This window comes from Nothoprocta perdicaria, unplaced genomic scaffold, assembly GCF_003342845.1.
Source record: "Nothoprocta perdicaria isolate Ctin4 unplaced genomic scaffold, notPer1 scaffold_15, whole genome shotgun sequence".
NCBI classification, from domain to species: domain Eukaryota; kingdom Metazoa; phylum Chordata; class Aves; order Tinamiformes; family Tinamidae; genus Nothoprocta; species Nothoprocta perdicaria.
This window is the reverse complement of record NW_020454649.1, coordinates 135,131-155,330: the sequence shown is the minus strand read 5'-3', so window position 1 is coordinate 155,330 and position 20,200 is coordinate 135,131. Positions and strand designations below refer to the sequence as shown.

Genomic DNA, 20,200 nt, shown 5'->3' with positions numbered 1-20,200 from the left:
ATATCRTATTGGCAAAAAGTACTTTAAGGCATTTTTTGAAGCTGAGAGCAGGCTGGGCTGCTTATGTGGGTAAAGGCAAGAAACTGTCTCTACAGTTCYTTGTCCCAGTGGTATGGGTAACATCTGCCTCGATACAAAAAGCTTTAAAAAACTCAAAGGAAGGGAAATTTAAAAAAAAAATCATAGTTGTTAAAATACAGTGCAATTATTAGGAATATGGTAAAACTTATGTTTCTGAAATTAAGTACCAGTTTTCTGGAGAGCACTGAGGAGTAAAAACTGAAATTTAAACTTAGGTTCCTTTGTACCTTGGACATAAAAGCAAAGGAGCAATAGCTAACTAGTAGTGCTACTGTTACTCTTGCTTTCTGAAATACTCTCGTATACAATTGCCTTCCCGTTCCTGCTCTCCGGTGGTTTAGTTGGGTAGTACAGGTCATAAAGGGACCCTATTTTACTAGGCGAAGACAGGAAGGAAGCAAGTTTTGGCTGTAATCATGTCACTGCATATGGGGATATTGGGGATATAAATAACTAGTGAATAAGAARCTTCCAAATCAAACCCTTAGTAATGCCTTTTTTTCTTTGCCAATTTAGAAATTTAATCTAAAAATATGTTCTGAAGTCTGTAGTAGGTAGCTATGCTATTACAGTAGCATAGCTGACTTTCTTATCTAAGTATTTGTGGCTTTTGGTTACTTTAAAGGTGATGGTAATTGCACACATTTCTGAAATTTGGGAGTCCGTGACTTCTCCATTTGAAAGTGGACTCATTCAGTAATATTATTGGTATTTTAAGTCCTAGATATAGAAAGAAGTGCACGTTCTTACTAAAGAAGTGAGCTGACCTAAGGATGCTTCTTGTTTGTGCAGCTTTTAGGGTTGCTTCCTAATGTTGAGAGTGCACATTCGTCCTCTTTCCCTTCTCCATTAGCATGAGCGGGGAATATGGTGTTTCAGTCCCTTTTGTCTGTTTTCCCCAACACTAACATCCATTTGTGCTATCAGTTTTCCTCTGTCGAAAGTATACCCACCCCTGCCTTCTCCTCTTGCTTTTCCATTATGCCAGGACCAGATAATTCCAGGACCCACCATCACTTTTCCTGTTTCTTCCCAAACTGCTACAAAAGCCTGTTAACTGTGCTCCCTCTCCTGGTCTTTCCTTCAGTCCTTGAGCTCKTCCACACTAAAAACCTCTTGGATCCTCCGAGCCCTCCTGCAGTATCACGAGCTGAATGTTCCAAGGCTCTTGGGTTTTTGTTATTTTTTACCTCTCTCTCCTTCCGTTCTTGTCTCCAAGTACCAGATACAGGAACTCTTTAAGTGTAAAGTCTCTGTCTCACCGAGTTCTGCGCCTCCTTCCCCAGCCAACATTGGCAGTTTACTACAGGGAAGGAGCCCTACAGCATTTTGTGCTGAACAGCTGGACTGGTGTTTTACCCTTGCAGGGCTAGTCCTAAGAAAGGTTTTTCAGCCACACTCCTGTGAAAACAGCTTTTCTAGGACACCAGCTGAGGGTGTTGACCATCAGCAKACCTTGTAACTATCCTTCACTCCTCAAATATGGTCCCCACAATCTCTGATTAAGAGCATTTTTGGTATTGTACATTCTGATCTTAAAATGAGAATTTAATCTGTTTAATGCTGCAGAATCCAGTGGATCTACAGGTTGTTGGGTTTTCAGTGATTTTAGTTCTGTGAGTAATCCACAGGTTAAGCTGAAAAGCGTTCTCTGCTTAATGCTCTTTTCCCGTATGCAGAGCGTTCTGCCATACTACGTGGCAACCAAGATGTCCAAAATCCGCAAGCCAACCTTCGATAAGCCCAGTCCTGAGACGTACGTACGGGCCGCCTTGGGCACAGTAGGTCTGCAGACCCAGACCAACGGCTGCCTGCCCCATGCACTCATGGTAAGTCACCTTGCAGGGGGTAAGGCTGCAGTATGTTCTGTGTGCTCACCGAGGAAGAAAAGTGCAAAGTTGTTTTGAGTATTGAAACAGTTATTTTTGTTCTTTAACTTCTAATCATAATTTTATAATGTTTGTGTTGGCAACGGATTTGAGCTGGCACAGTACTGGCTGTAATCGCTGCYATTTTTTTCTTTCCCTTTCACTTCTTAGGGCTGGATCTTCTCTCTCCTACCTTCGTCTGCTGCCATGAGTTTACTCATGAAAACAAACAAACAAGTACGTGCTCGTTATTTGAAAAAAATGAAGGAAAAGTAAGCTGCAGACAACTAGATCTTGGAAGCCTGGGACACCTGCGAGCTCTCTACACACATTTCGGCACCAAGTAGATATAATGTTTTAAATATCTTTGAACGTAGGTGTATTTTCTACTAAGGCAAAACATGGTCTTGTTTTGAGGATACAGACAAAGTGGGATTCTTGATTTCCAATATGGTTTGCTTTATTTGTTTATAAACACGCTGGGGGAAAGCGCTTCAGACTAAAACTGCACTGTGCTTTAAAAAATACTCACATGGGCTTGATCAGACATTGCCTTTTTGAGGAGCAGCTGGGTTATGTAGCGTCCATGAAGTCCGTGCATTGTGTGCTTGGTGAAGGGATGAGCAATAGTAGTTCTGTCTCTTACATACTGCTGGAAAGGTGGGAAGCAGTGGGAAGAGAGTGTATTTATTTAAAAAGACAACTATGCACAGAATGTAACTCTTGCAGTTCAGGTTTAGGACATCTTCTCTCACTCAGCATGGTCAGTGCTGCACCCTGGCCATGCAGTTGGGTCAGTGGAAGCAGCCCACAGTCACAGGGCATGGGGAGGAGAGCTCCAGGAYAGCTTTTGGGCTATGCAGGGGCCAATCCGTCCATGAAACAAAAATGCCCGCATTTCAGGCTACTCTGTTAAGCAAATTGCTTTAAATTACTTTAACTTGAAAAAGATTCACCAGCTTCTGAAGTGAATCTGATGTTTTTGGAAGCCTTTTCATGGAGCTTTACCCACTGCACTGAAGTAGGCTCTTGCACCAAAGTCGGACTGATCRTATAGGTTGAACTTCAAGGCTTCAGTATGACTTGTGATTATGAACTGAAGGGGAAAGGGCCAAAATACATGAGTTTAATTCCTAATCTATACATATATACATAAAATAATATTACTAAAAGTATTTGCATTCTTGGTTCTTTAATGTGGATTCTAACTTTGCAGTAATAAGTGATCTTGGTTTGTAATAACAGTTCAAAAAGTTCAGTGCCTGCTCTTTAAGTCAAGGGTGATGACCCAATGTAGATAAATGTTACAAGGTGTGTGCTGCTGGGTGGTTGCTGTGCACAAATTCGTTGCTACTTGAAATGCAGAGCTTGAAATGAGTAACTCTCCTTTTTAGCAAAAGTGGTTAAACTTCCTGAAGTGTGTATCAGTCTGACTTCTGGCGAGGCCTTTAGAAATGAGAATCCTGAATATATTTGGAATAGCTCTGGGAAAAAAAAATCTTAGAATCAGAAAACTTTTATAAATGTAAAAGAGCTGCTTATACCAGTCAGCTTAGTCCGAGTGCTGTGGGCTTCTGAATTGAGAAAATTGGAATTGTTTGCTTGTGGCATGAAATAACTGAGCTACTTAAAATAACTCATTTGTTTAGTAGCTCTGTTGCAACTGGAAGAACTGGAGTTCTCCAGTAAGGCTGAAATTATCCAACTCCAGGAGGTAGGGATCAGAATATATGAGAAGTCAGTCTGCACTGCTGTTTGTATTTACATGCTCCTTTAAATAAAGATTTTGGCCTCTTAACAGTCTTTTATAAAGGCAAAATGTACTAAAACTTTCAAAACAATTTAAATTGCAAATAACTGTTTTCTGTGGTGACTGCCACTGATGTAAACGCTGGAGGTAGTTTTCCATCCTTGGATGAAAAACTTGAAACTCTGATTTTTAAAGTTAAATGTGCTATACTGGGACAAGATTTGAGGCTAACATTTCTGTACATTGAAAATACATGAATACCGATGCAATGGTGCTGATGAAAACCAAGGTGCAGATCCTATCCCTGAGTTTGCCTGATTTTTGGAACAGGGATGGAGAGGTCTGTGTTATTAATTCTGTAAAAGCACATTCCTTGGCACGCTCTGGAGGCGATACGGAAGCGTTGGACTAACTTGTCTGTTCTCTGTCTTTGTAAACCAGAAATGAATAAAACTGRATTTACTCTGAGTATTTAATGTGTTGATTTCTTCCTTGCAATGTGAGTGACTGGCCCCTTGGAAAGAGTTGTAATTTAAAATCACCAATCCTGACCTTCCATTGACCCATTTCCCTGGCTCTGGGAGTGCCGAACTTCACCACCAGAACAGCAAAATAAGCAATTGCTAAGGAATATTCCTCACTAAGAGCTTGTCAGTGGTGGAGGAGCTYGGAAAGGTAAGAGTGCAAGGCCTGTGCAAGGGGGGCAATGAAGGCGGCGAGGAGCTGCAACCCAGGACTGGCACCCGGCGCCGCTGCGTGCATGAGGTATCATATATAAAACACATATAAAACACGGACAAGGTGGCGGGCGCCATGGCCGGAACGGCGGCGCCGGGCCGCGGTGGCGGCGGACGCGGCGCACTGGGCGCTTCCTTCCGGCAGGGCCGGTGCCATGGCAGAGAAGCGGCGGCGGGCGCGGGTGCAGGGCGGCTGGGCCGGCGCCTCGGCCGCGCGGCCCCCAGGCGAGCCACGGGACAGGCTGGGATGGACGGGACGGGATGGGGTGGGCGGGGGAGCCGGCAGCCATGTCAGTTGAACGGCCGGTGTCGGTTGAACGGCCGTGCGCGCGGGTCGAGGTGGAGGCCGCGCCGTGTTGAGGGAGCCCCCGTAACGCCCAGGGCGGCCCCGGCTGCAGGCAGACGAGTCCCCAGGCCCCTCTCCTCCCTCTCGTCCGCAGGGTGGGGATTGGGGCATGGGGCAAATGCAGGGAGCCAGCGGCAGTCAGGCCAGCTCTGAGCAACCAGCTCCTCCATGCGTCCCTGTGTTTGACTGAGCTTCAGGGATGGACTGGCGAGAGTGCCACACTTGGGGAAAAAGGGGAAAAAAGAAGCAGGGCTGGCCRTGCATTTCTTGGAAAACGGAGCATCTCTGCTTGTATGGAGTCCTCAGCTTCCAGTTTAGCAAATTTAGCAGGGCTTTAGCCTATAGCTCTTCTATACTGTGAGCACATTCTGTGTACGCCTCGTATAGAATCGTAATACGTCCTAGTGCTGTTACACACTGAGTTGTACACTTTCATTTCTTTTATAATGAATGTGAAGTTTTCGGCTCTTTTCACTGTTTTTTAACTTAGTGTAGCTCTCTTAAGGCAATGCCTGCCTTTACAGTAAACTTACCCGTTTGGCGGGAAAAGCTTTTCTCACTTTTGAATGTCTATGAATAACAAATATTTAAAAAAGAAAAAAGCTCATTCCAGGTTCTGTGTAGACTTTTAAATGTTATGTAATGTAGATCTGAACTTGAATTCCCTAAAATTACTACCAAGCAGAGGGGAATCCTTCAAAACAAAAGAATGATTACATAAGTCCTTCCAAATATAGATGCTACACTTTCCTTATGTTGGTATTTTAACCTATTTTTTCTTGTATGATGTAGCTATTTTATGTAACTTTTTTTTTTGTCTTTTTCCTCATTACTTCAGCACCTGCAGGAGCTGTGGCCAGGAACCCTGCCCCTGAAGGCACCAGACAGGCCTGGATGAGAAAAGATCAGGCTCAAAGCACTCAGAAGCAGTTTGTTTTTGAAAAGCCATTAGAGGTAAAAACTTAAGTGGTTACTAGCAGAATGTCATCTTTTGTTAAACCGTGAAAATAAACTGAAAAATTATACGTCTTTGARTTTGTGGTTAAATATTTGAAAACAAATGGAATACTCAACTGTGATCCACATCTGAGGGCTTTTATCCCAGGGAGAATTTGCAACCATCTTTTATGTGTGTTAAAGGAAGTTGTGCTCCCTCTGTTCAGTCTTGAGCTTTGAATATTAATTCCATATGAATAGGTATTCATAACCTTTTTTTTGACGGGGGGAGCTAAAAGAAAAAAAAAAGGTAAATATTCAAAATGGTACTATGTTCTAGGCAGGATTTGAACTTTGATGAATCCAATATTTTCATTTCTTTTTAGTGAAAAAGATTAAAATCTTTTACAAAGCCTAGCACTATCTAGCTAGGCAAAGAACTTAAAACTAGCGGCTCTTGCTGCCTTCTCTGTCTTGTTTCTTGTCTGTTGTTTAAGGTTTGAAAATTGGTCACCCTTCCTTCCTTCCTTCTGTAGACTTGTTTTACTATAGCCTTTCTATACTTCCTTTTTCTTCCTTTCTTTACGTTCTATAGGCTTCCTTCTATAGACTTTTAATTTGCTCTGCGAGGACAGGTATTTTTTGATTGCAGTTGAAAAAYAGCACATATTGTAATAATCCAAGTAACTTGGAAACTCATTTCCTTGATATAGTGGAGCATTGATAGTTAAATTCTGCCTGGAGTGGTAGTTGTCTGAGTATTTCTGAGTGGGCTTTTCACTACTTCAGAACTGTCAGGAAACCTCCTCCTTACTGATATTTCAGTGSTGGCTGTACTCGAAAAGCCCTCCCTGTTCTGCTTGGAGTGGGCCCGGGCCTCGCTTCTGCACTGCTCACTTCTCAGGAGGTTTTGCAGATGGCAGTTAGCTCTGTTGAACCTGAGCACACCAAGTACTTAGAGGTATAGTTTTCACATGTCTTACTGTCTTCTTGTCTTGCAGGTGGGGCGCAAAGTTCCTGATGTGGGTGTGATAGAGTGAGTACACGCTGCTGCCTTAACTGCCTGTCTGGTGGCTTTCCAGTCCTACTGGGAATCTGCTTTCCAGTGGGAAACTGCTTCRAAAGACTCCTTTTTCACTTATAGCTGCCATACCTTTGGGAAGAAATTTCAGTGCAAGGTGTGGTGTCTGCACTTGCAGCCCTTTTATTCTGATCTCATTTCATAATCAGCGAGTCCATGTCTGTCTGGCTTGTGTTTGTGCAGCTTTGTAGCTGTATAAGCAAGGAAGAGAGAACACTTGGGCATTCCAGGACAATAGGTGAGCAAATGTGTCCCCTCCTTAGTCATGGACGCTTCTCTAGAATAGTCTGTGTTAACTAGACTGAACGTTACTTACTGTGAACTATGAATATAGCYGGTGTGGCAGCTCACAGCACTTACTTGGAAGGACCAGGAAAACACTAGTGCTAGTAAGTGTCATAGTGAAGTCAGATATTCATATGCTGTAGCCTGAAAAAAAATTGCTAGGAATAGTTTCAGAATATGGCAGAAGTGCTTACTGTTGGTTATATTCTTATGTTCTAACTTTCCATTTTGGTGTGAGTAATAAAGTTATATGTTCTTTTTCTTTTTTTTTTTTTTTTTTTTCTGTAATTAGTAGGAATAATGTTATATTCAGGTAAATTCAGTGTTGTTGAAAAGTGTTCTGAAAGTTCACTGACCCCTCAAAGCACTGGTGCTATTCTAGTCCCCACAATATGCTGTAGGTAATTCAGTGTGATTCATGCTCTGAATGTATGTGTGGCACGGCAGAGATCCCAGAAGTTTCTGCTTATCCACCTTCCTTAAACATAGCACAGCATAAAATACAGTTTGTGGAAGTCTGTTGAGTGTGGATAGTGATATATTACTTAATGGATCTAGGCAGAAAGAGCAGTGTGAAGTTTGGAGCTATCTTAGGAGGAAAATGAGACAGTAGGTGAAGGAAGCAGTTAGTGTAAGCGTGGGTGGTGCTTCACAGGTATGCAGCCTCAACAGAGGGAAGAGGATTTTTCTGCTGTATCAGCTACAGCAGTTAGTAGTTACTCACTTACCTGTAGTCTGGTCTCTGTGGCACGTAGCCTGATGAACACTTTGCCGTGCTAGCAGAGTGATGGTACCTCTCTTCTCACTAAACGCTGTGGGTTTTGCCTCTTCAGTGAGACCCRAGCTGTAAGCATACCTATAAACGCAAACATAATGTCTTGAACAGAGCGCAGTCTCCATGCTTGTTGGTTTTAGAAGACTAACGACATCTCTCAGTTGTCTCTAGAGCCCTAAAACTGTGTTTGGAGCCTTTGATGAAGAGAAAGCAAAAGAGTGAGCGGCAGGAAGAACACACAGCTCCTTGGCTTCTCTCCCCTCCCTTGCTGCCTTGCTCTGACCTCTGACTGGTGCTTCAGAACACTGGCTCCCTTTAGCAGCACAAAGCTTTTTTTTTTTTTTTTTCCTCCTTCCCTTCCCTTCCCTTCCCAGGTGCAGGCTTTCAGCAATTCAAGCCCAGCCGTAAGAGCATCTCATGTGGTTTGTTCATCTGATGGCTATTTCTTTTCTACATCCTCAGCAAACCTGGTGTGTATGAACTGAGCGTGTTACCAACGGGCATTTCTAAGTAAGTGGATTACACCTGCTTTTTGAGCTTCCTATTTGTTGCTGCAGTGATACGTGGCACTCTGAAACCTACTATCTCCAAGAGGGGATATGTTGACTCTAGCAGCCGTGGGTTATCCCCTTGACCCCTTGTATTTTTTGTTTAGAGTAAATCTGGAAGTGCTTTGATACCAGGTAGCAGCTGGAAGTATTTTGAATATAAATATTTGACTTATAAATATCAATATTTGACTTASAAAGATCTGAGCAGCATAGAAGAGGACAACAGAGAACCTGTATAATAGTTATTGCACACTCCTGCTGGTGTTTTTGCAAGGAATAATGAAAAGTAGCTTTGTTCATTTTGTTTCATGCTCCAGGGTAAGCTACTGCTTCAAGTTTGGGTTGTTAGCAAGTGCATCGTGTCTGTGTTTTATAGTTAAGAGCTACCAAAACTTCTAGATGTAAATTTGGCTTGTTTTGAAACTGTGAAGAAGTCTTAATTTACCAATTTAAAWAGTGAAACTTTTGACCAAATTGGAAAAGACAAATGAGCAGCCACCTTGGTTTTTCAGCATTTCTACAATTCTAATATGAATTTTAGAATTGTGTGTATAGTATGTTGCTAACATATGCACATTCCTGGCAAGTTAGCCAAATTTTGCATATCTTTTAGCTATTCTTGCTTGAATTTCTTTGGAGTGTTGAATACTTACCTCACAGATGTTGAGTCCATGCCACAAAATGAAATACCATGGCCAGAATTTTTGGATGCTTCTCATTGCAGTTTACATTTTTTGTTTATATACCCGTCTTTAGAAGAACTGAAAAAGACAAGGATATAGAATTTTAAAATATTTTTTATATATTAATAACTTTCCTTTTTTTTCTTAGGGTAGGGATTTAAAAACAAGTGCAAGAATGCTGTGGCTTTTTGCACAATGCATAGCTGATTGTGAGTCTTGTTGCTACTGTTGATATGTTTTTATAGTTCAAGAAGCAATTGGACATGCTTAGTTGAGGGAGAAGACCCATCAGTAGCTGGTATCATAGTCTGTGCTTCAAACCTGTACAGAAGTGGATATCCTTCCTTCCTTTTCTTTACTTGTAGCTCTTCTTTCTTAGGATTCAGTTGATTCCTGGCTTTATTGACTCAGAAGAAGCAGACTGGATATTTGAACAGCTCCTCCAAGAGATACCCTGGCGCCAGAGAACTCATGTCAGACAGGGTAAGGGTGCATGCACTGGCTCTTCAGGTCATTCCCAGGTTATTTCTGCACCAAAACCTATGTAGGATCTACCACTATTTTCCATTGTATCTATTGCCATTCCTTCATGTGCTTCTTTTCTGTTTTGTTTGGTTGTTTTCCATGCATATTTGCAGAGTGCTGCTGCTCRTTTTTCTAATCTGTATCACCATGTTCATATTGCTAATTAGACCAGGTCTTTCTAAATTCAAATGAAAATTGCCTAYGTGTCTTAATAATCCTTGAATTTGATTGCCTCTTCGGTCATCCCTCTAGTTCTTCTAGTTCTTTTTCCTATTTTTTTCCTCTGTTCCACCTCTTCATACTGTTTCCTAGTGATGTTGTAAAAAACTGTACTCTTGGAGATTCTTGTCACCAGAAATAGTTTTTGCCTCTCTCGATTAACATCCCAGAAGAGCATGTTTCTTTACCCTTCTCTTGACTTGTTACTTCCACTGTGCATTAAGTGAAGAGGCTGCTATTCCTGATGTGTGCACTAAGGGGCACCTGTTGGAGCCAAATCGCCTGTTTAGTCAGGAACAGGAATAGCTGCCAGACACAGGTGATAAAATTTTTCAACATCTATATTTGCTTGGTTGTGACAAAAGCAATATGCAGTTGGGAATGTTACCCATCAAATATGAGAAACAGCAACCAAGACAGTCATTTAAGAAGTTAAAAGTACTTGTCTCTGCTGTTTTCTACCGCAACATATRTTGGCAGAAGTGTTACTTGCCAGACCTTGCTGCATTCTGCTTCTGTAATACCCTCATTTTGCACTGATGTTGCAATCCTTTCCAGCCATCCTTTCTCGTGGATGCGGGTGATGCTAATTTATTAAGCACTGCAACCAGAAATATATTAAGCAACACTGAATTATAAATGAAACTTCAGTTTCATGATGTACCTTTAACTGTAGCTGTGTGTGCGGACCCTTGTTGAATATCTTCGATTACATTTCTTGAAGATTGGTATCCTTTTCTTTTCAAGACCTTTGATAAGACAACTGAGAAGCTAATACCGTTTTTATATTTTAGAGGTATCCTTTGAGGAGCCGAGACTTACCTGCTGGTATGGGGAACTTCCTTACACGTACTCCAGGTTGACAATGCAGCCAAACCCTAACGTAGGTATATGCGTTTGCAGTGTCTTATTTTTACAATATACAAATAAGCCCTTCACAGAGATTGAGAGAGAAAAATGCCCTCTATTCTATTTCTGTGTAGAGTTGCTATTTGAATCTCATTTTTGATCAGCAACAGATGCTAGTTGAACAGGATAGATGCTAGTGGAATGTGCTTTATAGAAARAAAGTGTTACAAGCAGATCGATTGGTAGGAGCATGGGGTTAAAAGAGACAGCAAGTTAWCACTGGTTCAAAGTTCTGCCGTTGGATCACTGTAGTTTTGACAAATCTCTTAATTGTCTGATTTGCCTTATTTGTGCATCTTTCTATTGGAGATTGCAGTCCACAAAGGCATATTGCCTTTTTTATTTTAAAGACACAATAACATTAATTACTAATTTTTTTTTTTACCAAAACACTTGAAGTGATATTGCTTCATTGAGAACGTAGATGTTTTGTTGATCCCAGTGTGAACTGTTGGGATTCACACACATGACCTGCCTGTCCAGCAGCTCCAAACTGTAGTGTGTAAATTCCCTCGCTATTTTGGAAGGCTCAGAAACCTCCCTTCTAACTGACTTGCTGACATTTTGTCCATGTTGTGTCAATCTCTCTGGCTTCCAACCTGTTATCCCATTGCCATGTCTCTTGGTATTGCTTTGTTTGGAATTTCCATGGCAGTAGATTGCAATGTCCCAAACTATAAATTAAGTGTGACCGGTAAAGGCAGGGGGGCATGAGACAGAAGTGTCCAACTCCCAGGTGTGCTACCGGAGCCTGCCCCTCACTGCTAAAGCCAAGTTTGAGAGAAGTGGGAGGCCATGGCGTAACAAGAGGAGTTGTGAAGATTCTATAGTTGGAATTGGATTCTSTAGTTGAAAGCCTGCAAAATTTTTGGTGGAAAGATAAAGCCATTGTTTTTCAGAGGTTGACTGGAATATATATCCCCTAAATTCACAATTGCAATCCAATTTGCAAAAAAATCAGAATTGGTACTCTCTGGGCCACTGCCTTTTTTTCCCCCTCATCTGAAAGATACACGGTCTGTATCAGCCATGTGCGTTTATTTAGACTTTTATCTCCCCCTTCTTTTTATTTGGAGAAGGCAACTCGAGCAAAATGTGAGATGCGCTGGCAAACTCATAGCTGGAAACTAGCTCTGTCAAGGTCTAGACACTGCCCAGAGATCAATATATGGCACAGGTCGCCTGCAGGCACCCTGATGTTTTACTCTGCTTTGTAGATGGAAGTTTCTGCAGCCTAGAAGAAACAGCAGGTGGCATAAAGAGCACAATCCTTACCCGTAGAGTAGCTGTATATCACAAAAAGAGGCTAAGGGGAAGCAAATGTAGTTTAAAGCACAGCTTGGCCAAAGCCAGTTACCTGCCCTGAACGTGAGATCTGCAGGAACAACTAGCATTTGATGTCTTTCTGCCCATGCCTCTTCCCTCCTTCTTTCCCTCTTTATTTTTTAAAGGGGAGGTTGGGGGTTGGTTGTGGATTTTTTTTGTTTAATACTGGATGTGATGGTAGCACTGCTAAGTATAATCCAGTGAGGGTGCTTAGAAGAATTTTGGTATTAAAAATACACTTCTTTTTGAGCAGTGATGTAGTTGGTCCTGACATTTCATAACAAAATGACTTCAATTGCTGCAGGTTTATAGTATTAAATATGATTCACTTGACTGAGTTATAATATAACGTGCATAGCTGCCATRGATTATGGATGCAGCAATGTGTTGCCAAAGGAAAGGATGAGAGTTGGATCCGCATCACTCATTTTTTGAATCACTGAAAGTTTAAAATGTTCTCGGCACTACCCTAAGAGATGATGAGTTGGGCTGAGCAAGCAGTGCTAGCAGAGCTGGGAACAGAGGCCTCTGCTATGACAGTTTTAAGCCGCCTGTTCTCTCTTCCTCTGGGTCAGCAGCTGCAGGCAGCTCAGCGTGTCACTGAGTCACCTATTCCTGCTTTCTTGGTGCATTGTGTCCACCAGCGACAGCTCATGTCACTCAGATAGTAGCAGACCTTGCCTGGGAGATTAAAAATGTAGGTGTTCGTAGGAGAAGTCCTATACGTCTTGTCCCAGGTAAGAAGTCCCAGTGTTTTTTCCATGGGCAGTTCAAGCAGATTTTACTCTCAACACGTTTAACTGGCGTAGCTTGGCATGTTTGTACGAAGGACACCCTGKTTTCATGTCTTTAAGAGATGATTTGGTATTAAGCCATAGGCAAATCTGGCAGAAAGCCTGGTCCTCACCTATGCTGAAAATATATCAAAATTGTTCAGAGTCATTTGTTTGACGTGAGGTTCGTTGTGGTGAGAGTGCTGCATGCTTTGTTCCTCACTTTGTGTCTGCTGTTGTGAAAGATGGTCCCCAGAGGATAACAGGGTGGTGTTTCTCCCGGTGCCGGCCGCAGTGGCATCCCCTGCTGGCCCTGCTCAAGGGGCGCGTGGAGGAGTTCAGCGGGCGCACCTTCAACTCGCTGCTCTGCAACCTCTACCGGAGCGAGAGGGACGGCGTGGAGTGGCACAGCGACGACGAGCCCGCCCTGGGCAGGAACCCCGTCATCGCCTCGCTCAGCTTGGGGGCCAGCCGCGTGTTCGAGATGAGGAAGAAGCCCTCCCCTGTGAGTGCCCAGGTCACTGTGAGCCCCGTAACCGGTAACCCAGGCAGTGTTTTCTCCTCTCTCTAGAAAACTTGGTAATTACTAAAAGTACTGAAGGAGTGTTAGTAGTTACTGTAAGTGCAGCATTGGTTTTGTGAAATAAGCACAGGASGTGTGTTACAGAACATGAGATCTTCAGGTTTGGAGGGAAACAGCTGTATGGTCACGTGCAGCCAGGGAATGCTGCAGTGAAACTGCAATCCAGGGATTCTTCTGCCACAGTAATGGCCTTGACAGTTAATTAAAGAGAAATTAGTGATATTCCCCATGAGTACTTCCAAGCACCCTGACCAGAACTAGGAGGACGCTTTCACTGTGTAGCTGAGCACAGAGTTGATATCCTCATCTTGGCATCAGTATGTGGGATGAAGAGTAACTCTGACTATTGCTGGCTCTTGGAATCCTCTTAGTTGGAATCCTACTTGCCTTCCAGGATGTCTGTGTTAGGACTGAGACAGTGAGCAGAGGGAAAGAAGAGCTGATGTCTTTCCCTAAAGTATTGAGCTGTTGTGTCCTACTTCACACACTAAACAGAGATCCTGACTTTTATAGGGACACGTGGAACCTCCTTTCAGGAGTTAGGTGGTTATTCAATAGAGAATACTCTTGCTAGATAAAAATGATCTTTTAGGGAATACTATGTTCTAAGACAGCTTAAGGCTTTCATCTTGTAACTTACGATTATCCAAGCAGGGCATCCTGCTTTGGATGGCTTTTTTGCATGTCTTGTGTCACTTAATAGCCTAGTTATTGTGAACTTCAATGGTGAGAAGTGTTCCTTTTTTAATGTATATATATGTGTGTGTATATCTGAAAAGGCRGAATTGTTAAGTTTATCTGCTTATGCTTCTGTTTACTTTGAATGAATTGATGCAGAAAACAAGTGTGTAGATTATCAGACTACTAGAGACATGCCGGTGTACTGAGGTAATAAGATTTACCCATCAAGAATTACTTTGGATCACTCGTGAACAGCAAAGGTTACAACTTGAATCAAAGAAGCAAATAATTCATATTTTTTACCGGTTCTTCCTTTCTTAGTTTGTTACGTCCTTGTTGCCTGTGGCGAGTTTTATGCTGAACACATGAGCTCTTGTAACCAGTGTCTTGCCTCGGTGGGCAGAGTGTGGGTAAACATCCTTGACGTTGTAACAATAGCCAAGGGTCAGCAGGAAAGTTCACTCCAGTGGGAAGCTGCCAGGGGTGCTTGGATTCCTTTCTAGAAGTGCATGTGTTCCCTCTGGATGGATCAGAATCAAGGCCAGTTAGATTTCAGTACAAACTTGGTACTTTACCTCTGAAAGCAGGACTCAGTTCTTAATTTGTTCCAGTTTATATTTCCTGAAAATGAACCCACTATGAGCMCAGGGGAGAATTCAGCCCGAGCCTTTAGTAACTGGCCACCTTGCCTAACACGCACTGCATGATTTTTTCCTTTTTGGGGTCTCAGGTGGACAATTTCCTACAGAAATGCTCCTTAAGTGTCCTCAGCGTGTTTTGCCTAATACTTCTGACCAGCTCAGTGTCGTTGAACGTGACGTATGTTCCTTCTGCAAGCGACATACCTGTTTCTGAGGTGTGATCACCATGTGCAGAGTCATCTTTGAACAAAGTGCTATTAACTGTATCCTGTGCCTGAAGGGAACTTGTACTTAATTATACAGCAAATATTAGATATTCTTTGCACTTTCCAGAAGCCTATAATTTTCCTGAGAGCATCCTATGACACTAGGATAGCTCTGCCAAGTGGGAGTTGCAGGAGTTTCTGATGGAAATTACCACCTTTCAGGCTGTACCACTAAAGAAATAATTTTTATACTCCATCACAACACACCGTTCTCTCTTTCTTTGAGACAAACTAAGCACTGATTGTAGATACTTGAAGCTACAGCAAGAGGGATGGAGTCTTAGGGACAAGCGGGTTCAGGTTAAGAGTCATCTCCAGCATTCAGGCTCTCTGGTGTGTAATCTGTCAGTTTTAGTGCATCACATCCTCAAGAATTAGTTTTCACTAAGGAAGGAAGGAGAGACTACATCATTTTTTTTTTCTCTCAAAATTCAGCAGGCCAAAGCTCTGATTACTTAGATTTGAGAGCTTTGAAGGCCTTCGTCTCTCTATAGCTATTCTTCTAAGTCCTATTAAGTATTTTGAACTGAAATGTGCCATGAAAACACAGGATGATAAATATTGTGGTAGAGAATCATCCTGCCTGAATGATACAGCAGAAAAAAARCCTAAACACCTCTGGTAAAGTTCTRGGTGCAAAAGAGCATGTGCAACTAGTTGGATAGGATCCCACAGAGCTTTTGAACAGTGTTAGCCTGGGGTTTTGGACACTGCAATTTACATTAGCAACCATGCAAATATTTATTATGTCTTGAAATGTATAGCTACTAATCTAGGAATTAAATGCCTATTTTTTTCTGAGAAAACTGCAGGGAAGACCATGCTGACTGTTTTTGGCAGCATGTATGGAAGGTTTTGATGTTTGTCTGGTAGGAATTGGACTTCAGTTTATGTGGACCACCATATTGCAAAAGGAAGCCTTTTTTTTTTTTTTCCCTTTCCATGTATGCTTTTGTGGCAAAAAAAAAAAAAAAAAAAAAAGGAAAATGGTATCTGGGTGCAAGCTGTTTTCCCCTGTAAGCAGTTCTCAAGTGAGGGTGCCACGTGCCCAAGTGCACGTTAGGTGGGAGGCAGTGGAGGAGCTCGGAGAAGCGCCTCTCCGAGATCCCCATCGCAAGCGTCACTTGGGGCTTAGCAGCGCTGATTCCCACATGGATTCAGCCCAGTGCCAGTCAAAACACACCAGATGCCTTTCAGAAGCGGATCCCCAACTAGACCTGCTAGGAAGCTTTCCCATGGAGCTGCTAGGAGCTTTGGCTGTGCTCGCTGGCAGCCTTTTCTGGCAGGCTGTGTAGCAGATCCCGCCTCGCCGGGCTGCGCTGGCGCCAGGAGGTGGCCGTGCTGCTCCGRAGCTGTGACTCACACGCCCTCCACGCGCTGGTGGGTTAGTCAGCAAGTCCTGCTGCTCTTTCTAACAGCATAACCTGTCCCCTCTCCCATCGCCGGGCCCGTCTCCAGTTTGCCCCAAGGCTCCCGTTTGACGTGGCTTAACAGGAGGGTGGCTGATTTCACCGTGTTACACAGACCTTTCACAGAATCTCACTGTCATTTATCCTGCTGCCTCTCACTGCTTAACCTGAAAGGTGCCAGCTTTTTTGATTAGATCCTTAGGGCAAGCGAGTGTCAAAACCTAGTTAAAGGGCAGGGGCTGTATCTGGCATTTTGGTAGGCTCCTGCGTGCCCCTTGGAGCCATCCTGCAGTGCCAGGTCGGTGCCGTAAGGATGGGTTAGATGCGACTGCCCAGCTAACTGCAGCGCCAGCTGTGAGTGCAGCCAAACAGCTGTAAAGCTGCTGTTCTGCCCTCAGGAGCCAGGGACACGGTGGGCTGGGGGTGTTGGGTGGGTTGGTGTCTGTGTTAGGTCACAGCAGGGTGCTCGTGCTGTGCTCAGAATCAGCCTTCACGTGGGGCTCCTTCAAATGAAACACAAAATCCGGGTCCTTTTCGTGGCCTTGGGTAGCTGATCTCGCAGGAGATAAACATCTCCTTGTGCTTTCAGACACAAACAGGAAAATAACCTGTGATGTCCTAATAGGAGTTATTTGGGAAGAATATGACGGTATAAGAAGCACAGTAAAAGCTGAAACTAGAATCAGGACAAGCGGGGTAAATCCTTTCAGAATGGCATCAATGAAACTTGAGGCAGAAGCCCAGGAATCATTTTAAATATTATATTCACTGCTTCCTGTCAGCTAAACACTAGTTTTCGTGACTTGTTGGCCATGGTTACTTGAAAAAGAATTAAAAAATATATATTTTTAATGAGTTTACTTAGGCAACATACAATTTAGATTGTATTAAATGTGTAAATCAATTATCAGAGTAAAGTTCTCGTACACTAAGAAGCAGGCCAGTTGCTTTATTGCACCTCTGTGCTGGAAGCAGCTCTTTTTCTCAAGAGATAGGCTTTGCTCTTTAGAGGTCAGGAATAAACTTTGAATTCTGAAATCCAATTGGGTTTCTCATATGCTTAACACGGGCTCCAGCACTGAAMGTTCTGAAATCAGGTTTTGGTGGATAGCATAAGTTATCACATGTGAGGTAGACTAAACTCTTTGTCTCTAACTTTACTTGTTCTGAATAACTGACAAACTCTTTCTCTTTTTTTTTTTCCTCCTCCTAAGTTAAACTCAACTCTGAGATGTCCAATATAAAATGGGTAGAAAATGGTGTTTTTACATGCTAGCTTTTCGAACTCAAAGCGTAGTGTCTCCTAAATCACTTGCTCAGAAGTTTCCTTTCAATCAGGATGAGCAGATATAGAGTTCACTGTTGTCTGGCTGCAGATGGAAATGATGTAATCCTGTGAAATCAAAACCAAGCCTGCACCGATATTTCTCTGCTCTTCGTCAGAAGTCATGTTTTTTGATACCTGTTTTCGCAATTTTCTGTTAGTTTGCTCTGAATTTTAAGAAAGCATTTTTGGCATTCTTTCTAATAGAGCAAGATAAATGGCTAAAAATTCCAGAAACTTTGAAATGTTTTGCAAAGGACATGGTCATTACCAAGAAAATATTAGGCATGATCCTGAATCCTTTCAGCACTCACTGATTTCAAAATTCAGTGAGTTTTACTGCTGGAACAGCCTCAAGCTTTTGAGCATCACCAAGAGGAGCACAAATGCAGTATTTGCAGCCAATGCTGGCAGTTGTCCTAGCAGTAAATGAGTAGCCTCATTCTGTCACTATGTGGCAAATACCTAGTCCTGGACATGAACAGAAAAAGGCACAGGTGCTAAGCCAGTTCTATCAAGCAGTGCTTGTCACTATTGGGAACTGATCTAACTCCAACCAAACTCATTTCAGGCTCTCTGTTCACTGTATGTAGCTCACTCAGAGCTGCAAGTCCAGTCCAGTCCATGGGGACTGAGTGTTCGTCGTGTTTCACTGGAGGACATTTACTACAGTTTGTTATTTCAGGCTGTATGTGGCTTCCTAGAAATTAAAAATAAAAGGGATACTGCAGAGAAGGGAGAGTTACTGTTTCCTCCCTGTGGCATCTGTGAAGCTAATATGGCAGTGTTGCTACGTCCAATCATGATACTTTTGCTTTAAAAATATTGGAGSTAATTTGAAGGTTTTTGCAAATGGTTAGTATTTTCTAGGTTATTTTGCCTTAAACTTTAAACTTTGCTTTACTTGACAATGAGAAAGCTTTAGAAAACTTGACAAGTTACTGTAGGAGACTATTTTTTTATCAGAGTTTTTGCTTTGTCTGTCAGAAAATTCTAACCAAAATCTCAAGTCTGGAACCTGAAACAAGGCTATTTCAGATTAGAAAGAAGATGCGTATTTTTGATGAGGCAGCTAACCRCTGGCATAATGGCTGTTACTGCAGAATGTCTCCACACAGAACCCTTCAAGTGAAGAGTGACTGTGTCTGAAAGATTGGTTGTCTCAGTCCAGAATTCTGCACTGTGCAGAGGAGTCAGTTGTTGAACTTTGTTGTACAATCTGTGAGATGCTTTAAGCGCTCAGCTCCTGACATCTGCATGAAATGCAGTTGCAGAGTGGTTTAGTTAGGCTTTCTCATCTTACTCGTTTCTTTCTCTCCCCTCCCAATATTTTAAGCAGTGCTGAAGGGGACTGGTTTTCTACCAAATGCACTTGCCCACTTCTGTATCTGTGTACGCTTCTGTATCCCACYTCCTTTTATTTGTTAGGAAGAGAATGAAGATTATACTTACGTTGAAAGACTACGAATCCCTCTTGATCATGGCACTCTGCTGATGATGGAAGGGGCTACCCAGGCAGACTGGCAGGTAAGAATTTTGTTCATGTGCTTTACTTGCACTACAGCTTTCTAAATATGCACAAGGTGCTCCCTTAGAACCGTGGGACATTCTGCTTGCASTAATACAAGATTTCACAACACATTGAGGTTGCTCTTCACCTCAGAATTTCAAAGCACTCACCAAAACAATGGATTTTTCCTTCCAGCACTAATTGGTATGGTGGGAATCAGCTCATATGCAGATGTTTGAGCATTTTTTAAACTCGGTGATGAAGGTTTCAGCATGCAGCTGAAAGAGTAAAAATAATTTAGGAACTGGAAAAGTTGCAATTTCATTTTGCAGCCTTGCAGTAATTAACAAAGACCTTTTGTTTTCTGTGGCCCTGAGCAGTTGGAACGTGATTTTTTTGCCTCGCCCTAGTGTTTAGAAAAGTTAGTAAAAACCCTGTCGCAGGAAATGGATACGTGTTTTTGTTGTTGTATGATTTATCCTGTGTTTTAAAAACACATGCTTATGCTTTTGGTTTTTTTTGCTCTATTCTGTTCTTTGTACTGTCACAGCATCGAGTACCTAAGGAATATCATTCCAGGGATGCACGGATAAACTTGACATTTAGGATCATTTATCCAGAATCCGAGGGAACTTGATATTGAAGAGACGGTTCTTCATGCAATATTGTCTATAAACTCAAAGCTGATCCAGAACCCCAGACTTGCTACAAATTTAAAGGAAGCCTTACAGAAGCAGAGGTCTGTCATATCTGATGAAGAGAAGAATGGATTTTGTGAAGATCTTTGACAATCAGAAGCTTGCTGTGTTATATGGACGGTGCTGTTTTGTCTTCAGAAGTGATACGGTATCAGATGCTGCTAAATTGCAGCCTTTGAGAATGAATAATGAGCAATCTTGCAAGAACCCAAAACACCTGAAATTAAAGATCTGAGAGATACC

At 42.4% G+C, this 20,200-nt stretch overlaps 2 protein-coding genes across 2 annotated transcripts in view; both read left to right on the top strand.

Moving 5' to 3' along the window:
- Positions 1-4,031, top strand: part of HSD17B12 (hydroxysteroid 17-beta dehydrogenase 12) — a 46,784-nt gene extending 42,753 nt beyond the window's left edge. The window contains exons 9-10 of the mRNA XM_026034656.1: positions 1,761-1,910; positions 2,121-4,031. Of these exons, the coding sequence (XP_025890441.1) occupies positions 1,761-1,910; positions 2,121-2,225 (255 nt within the window). The 3' untranslated portion in view covers positions 2,226-4,031. The remainder of the gene's footprint in view (positions 1-1,760; positions 1,911-2,120) is intronic.
- A 1,597-nt stretch (positions 4,032-5,628) lies between these two features.
- Positions 5,629-20,200, top strand: ALKBH3 (alkB homolog 3, alpha-ketoglutaratedependent dioxygenase). The gene is made up of 8 exons (XM_026034732.1): positions 5,629-5,736; positions 6,720-6,754; positions 8,322-8,369; positions 9,473-9,576; positions 10,632-10,720; positions 13,141-13,350; positions 19,178-19,276; positions 19,810-20,200. The coding sequence occupies exons 1-8, from the start codon at positions 5,677-5,679 to the stop codon at positions 19,894-19,896; spliced, it is 732 nt and encodes a 243-aa protein (XP_025890517.1). The 5' UTR covers positions 5,629-5,676; the 3' UTR covers positions 19,897-20,200.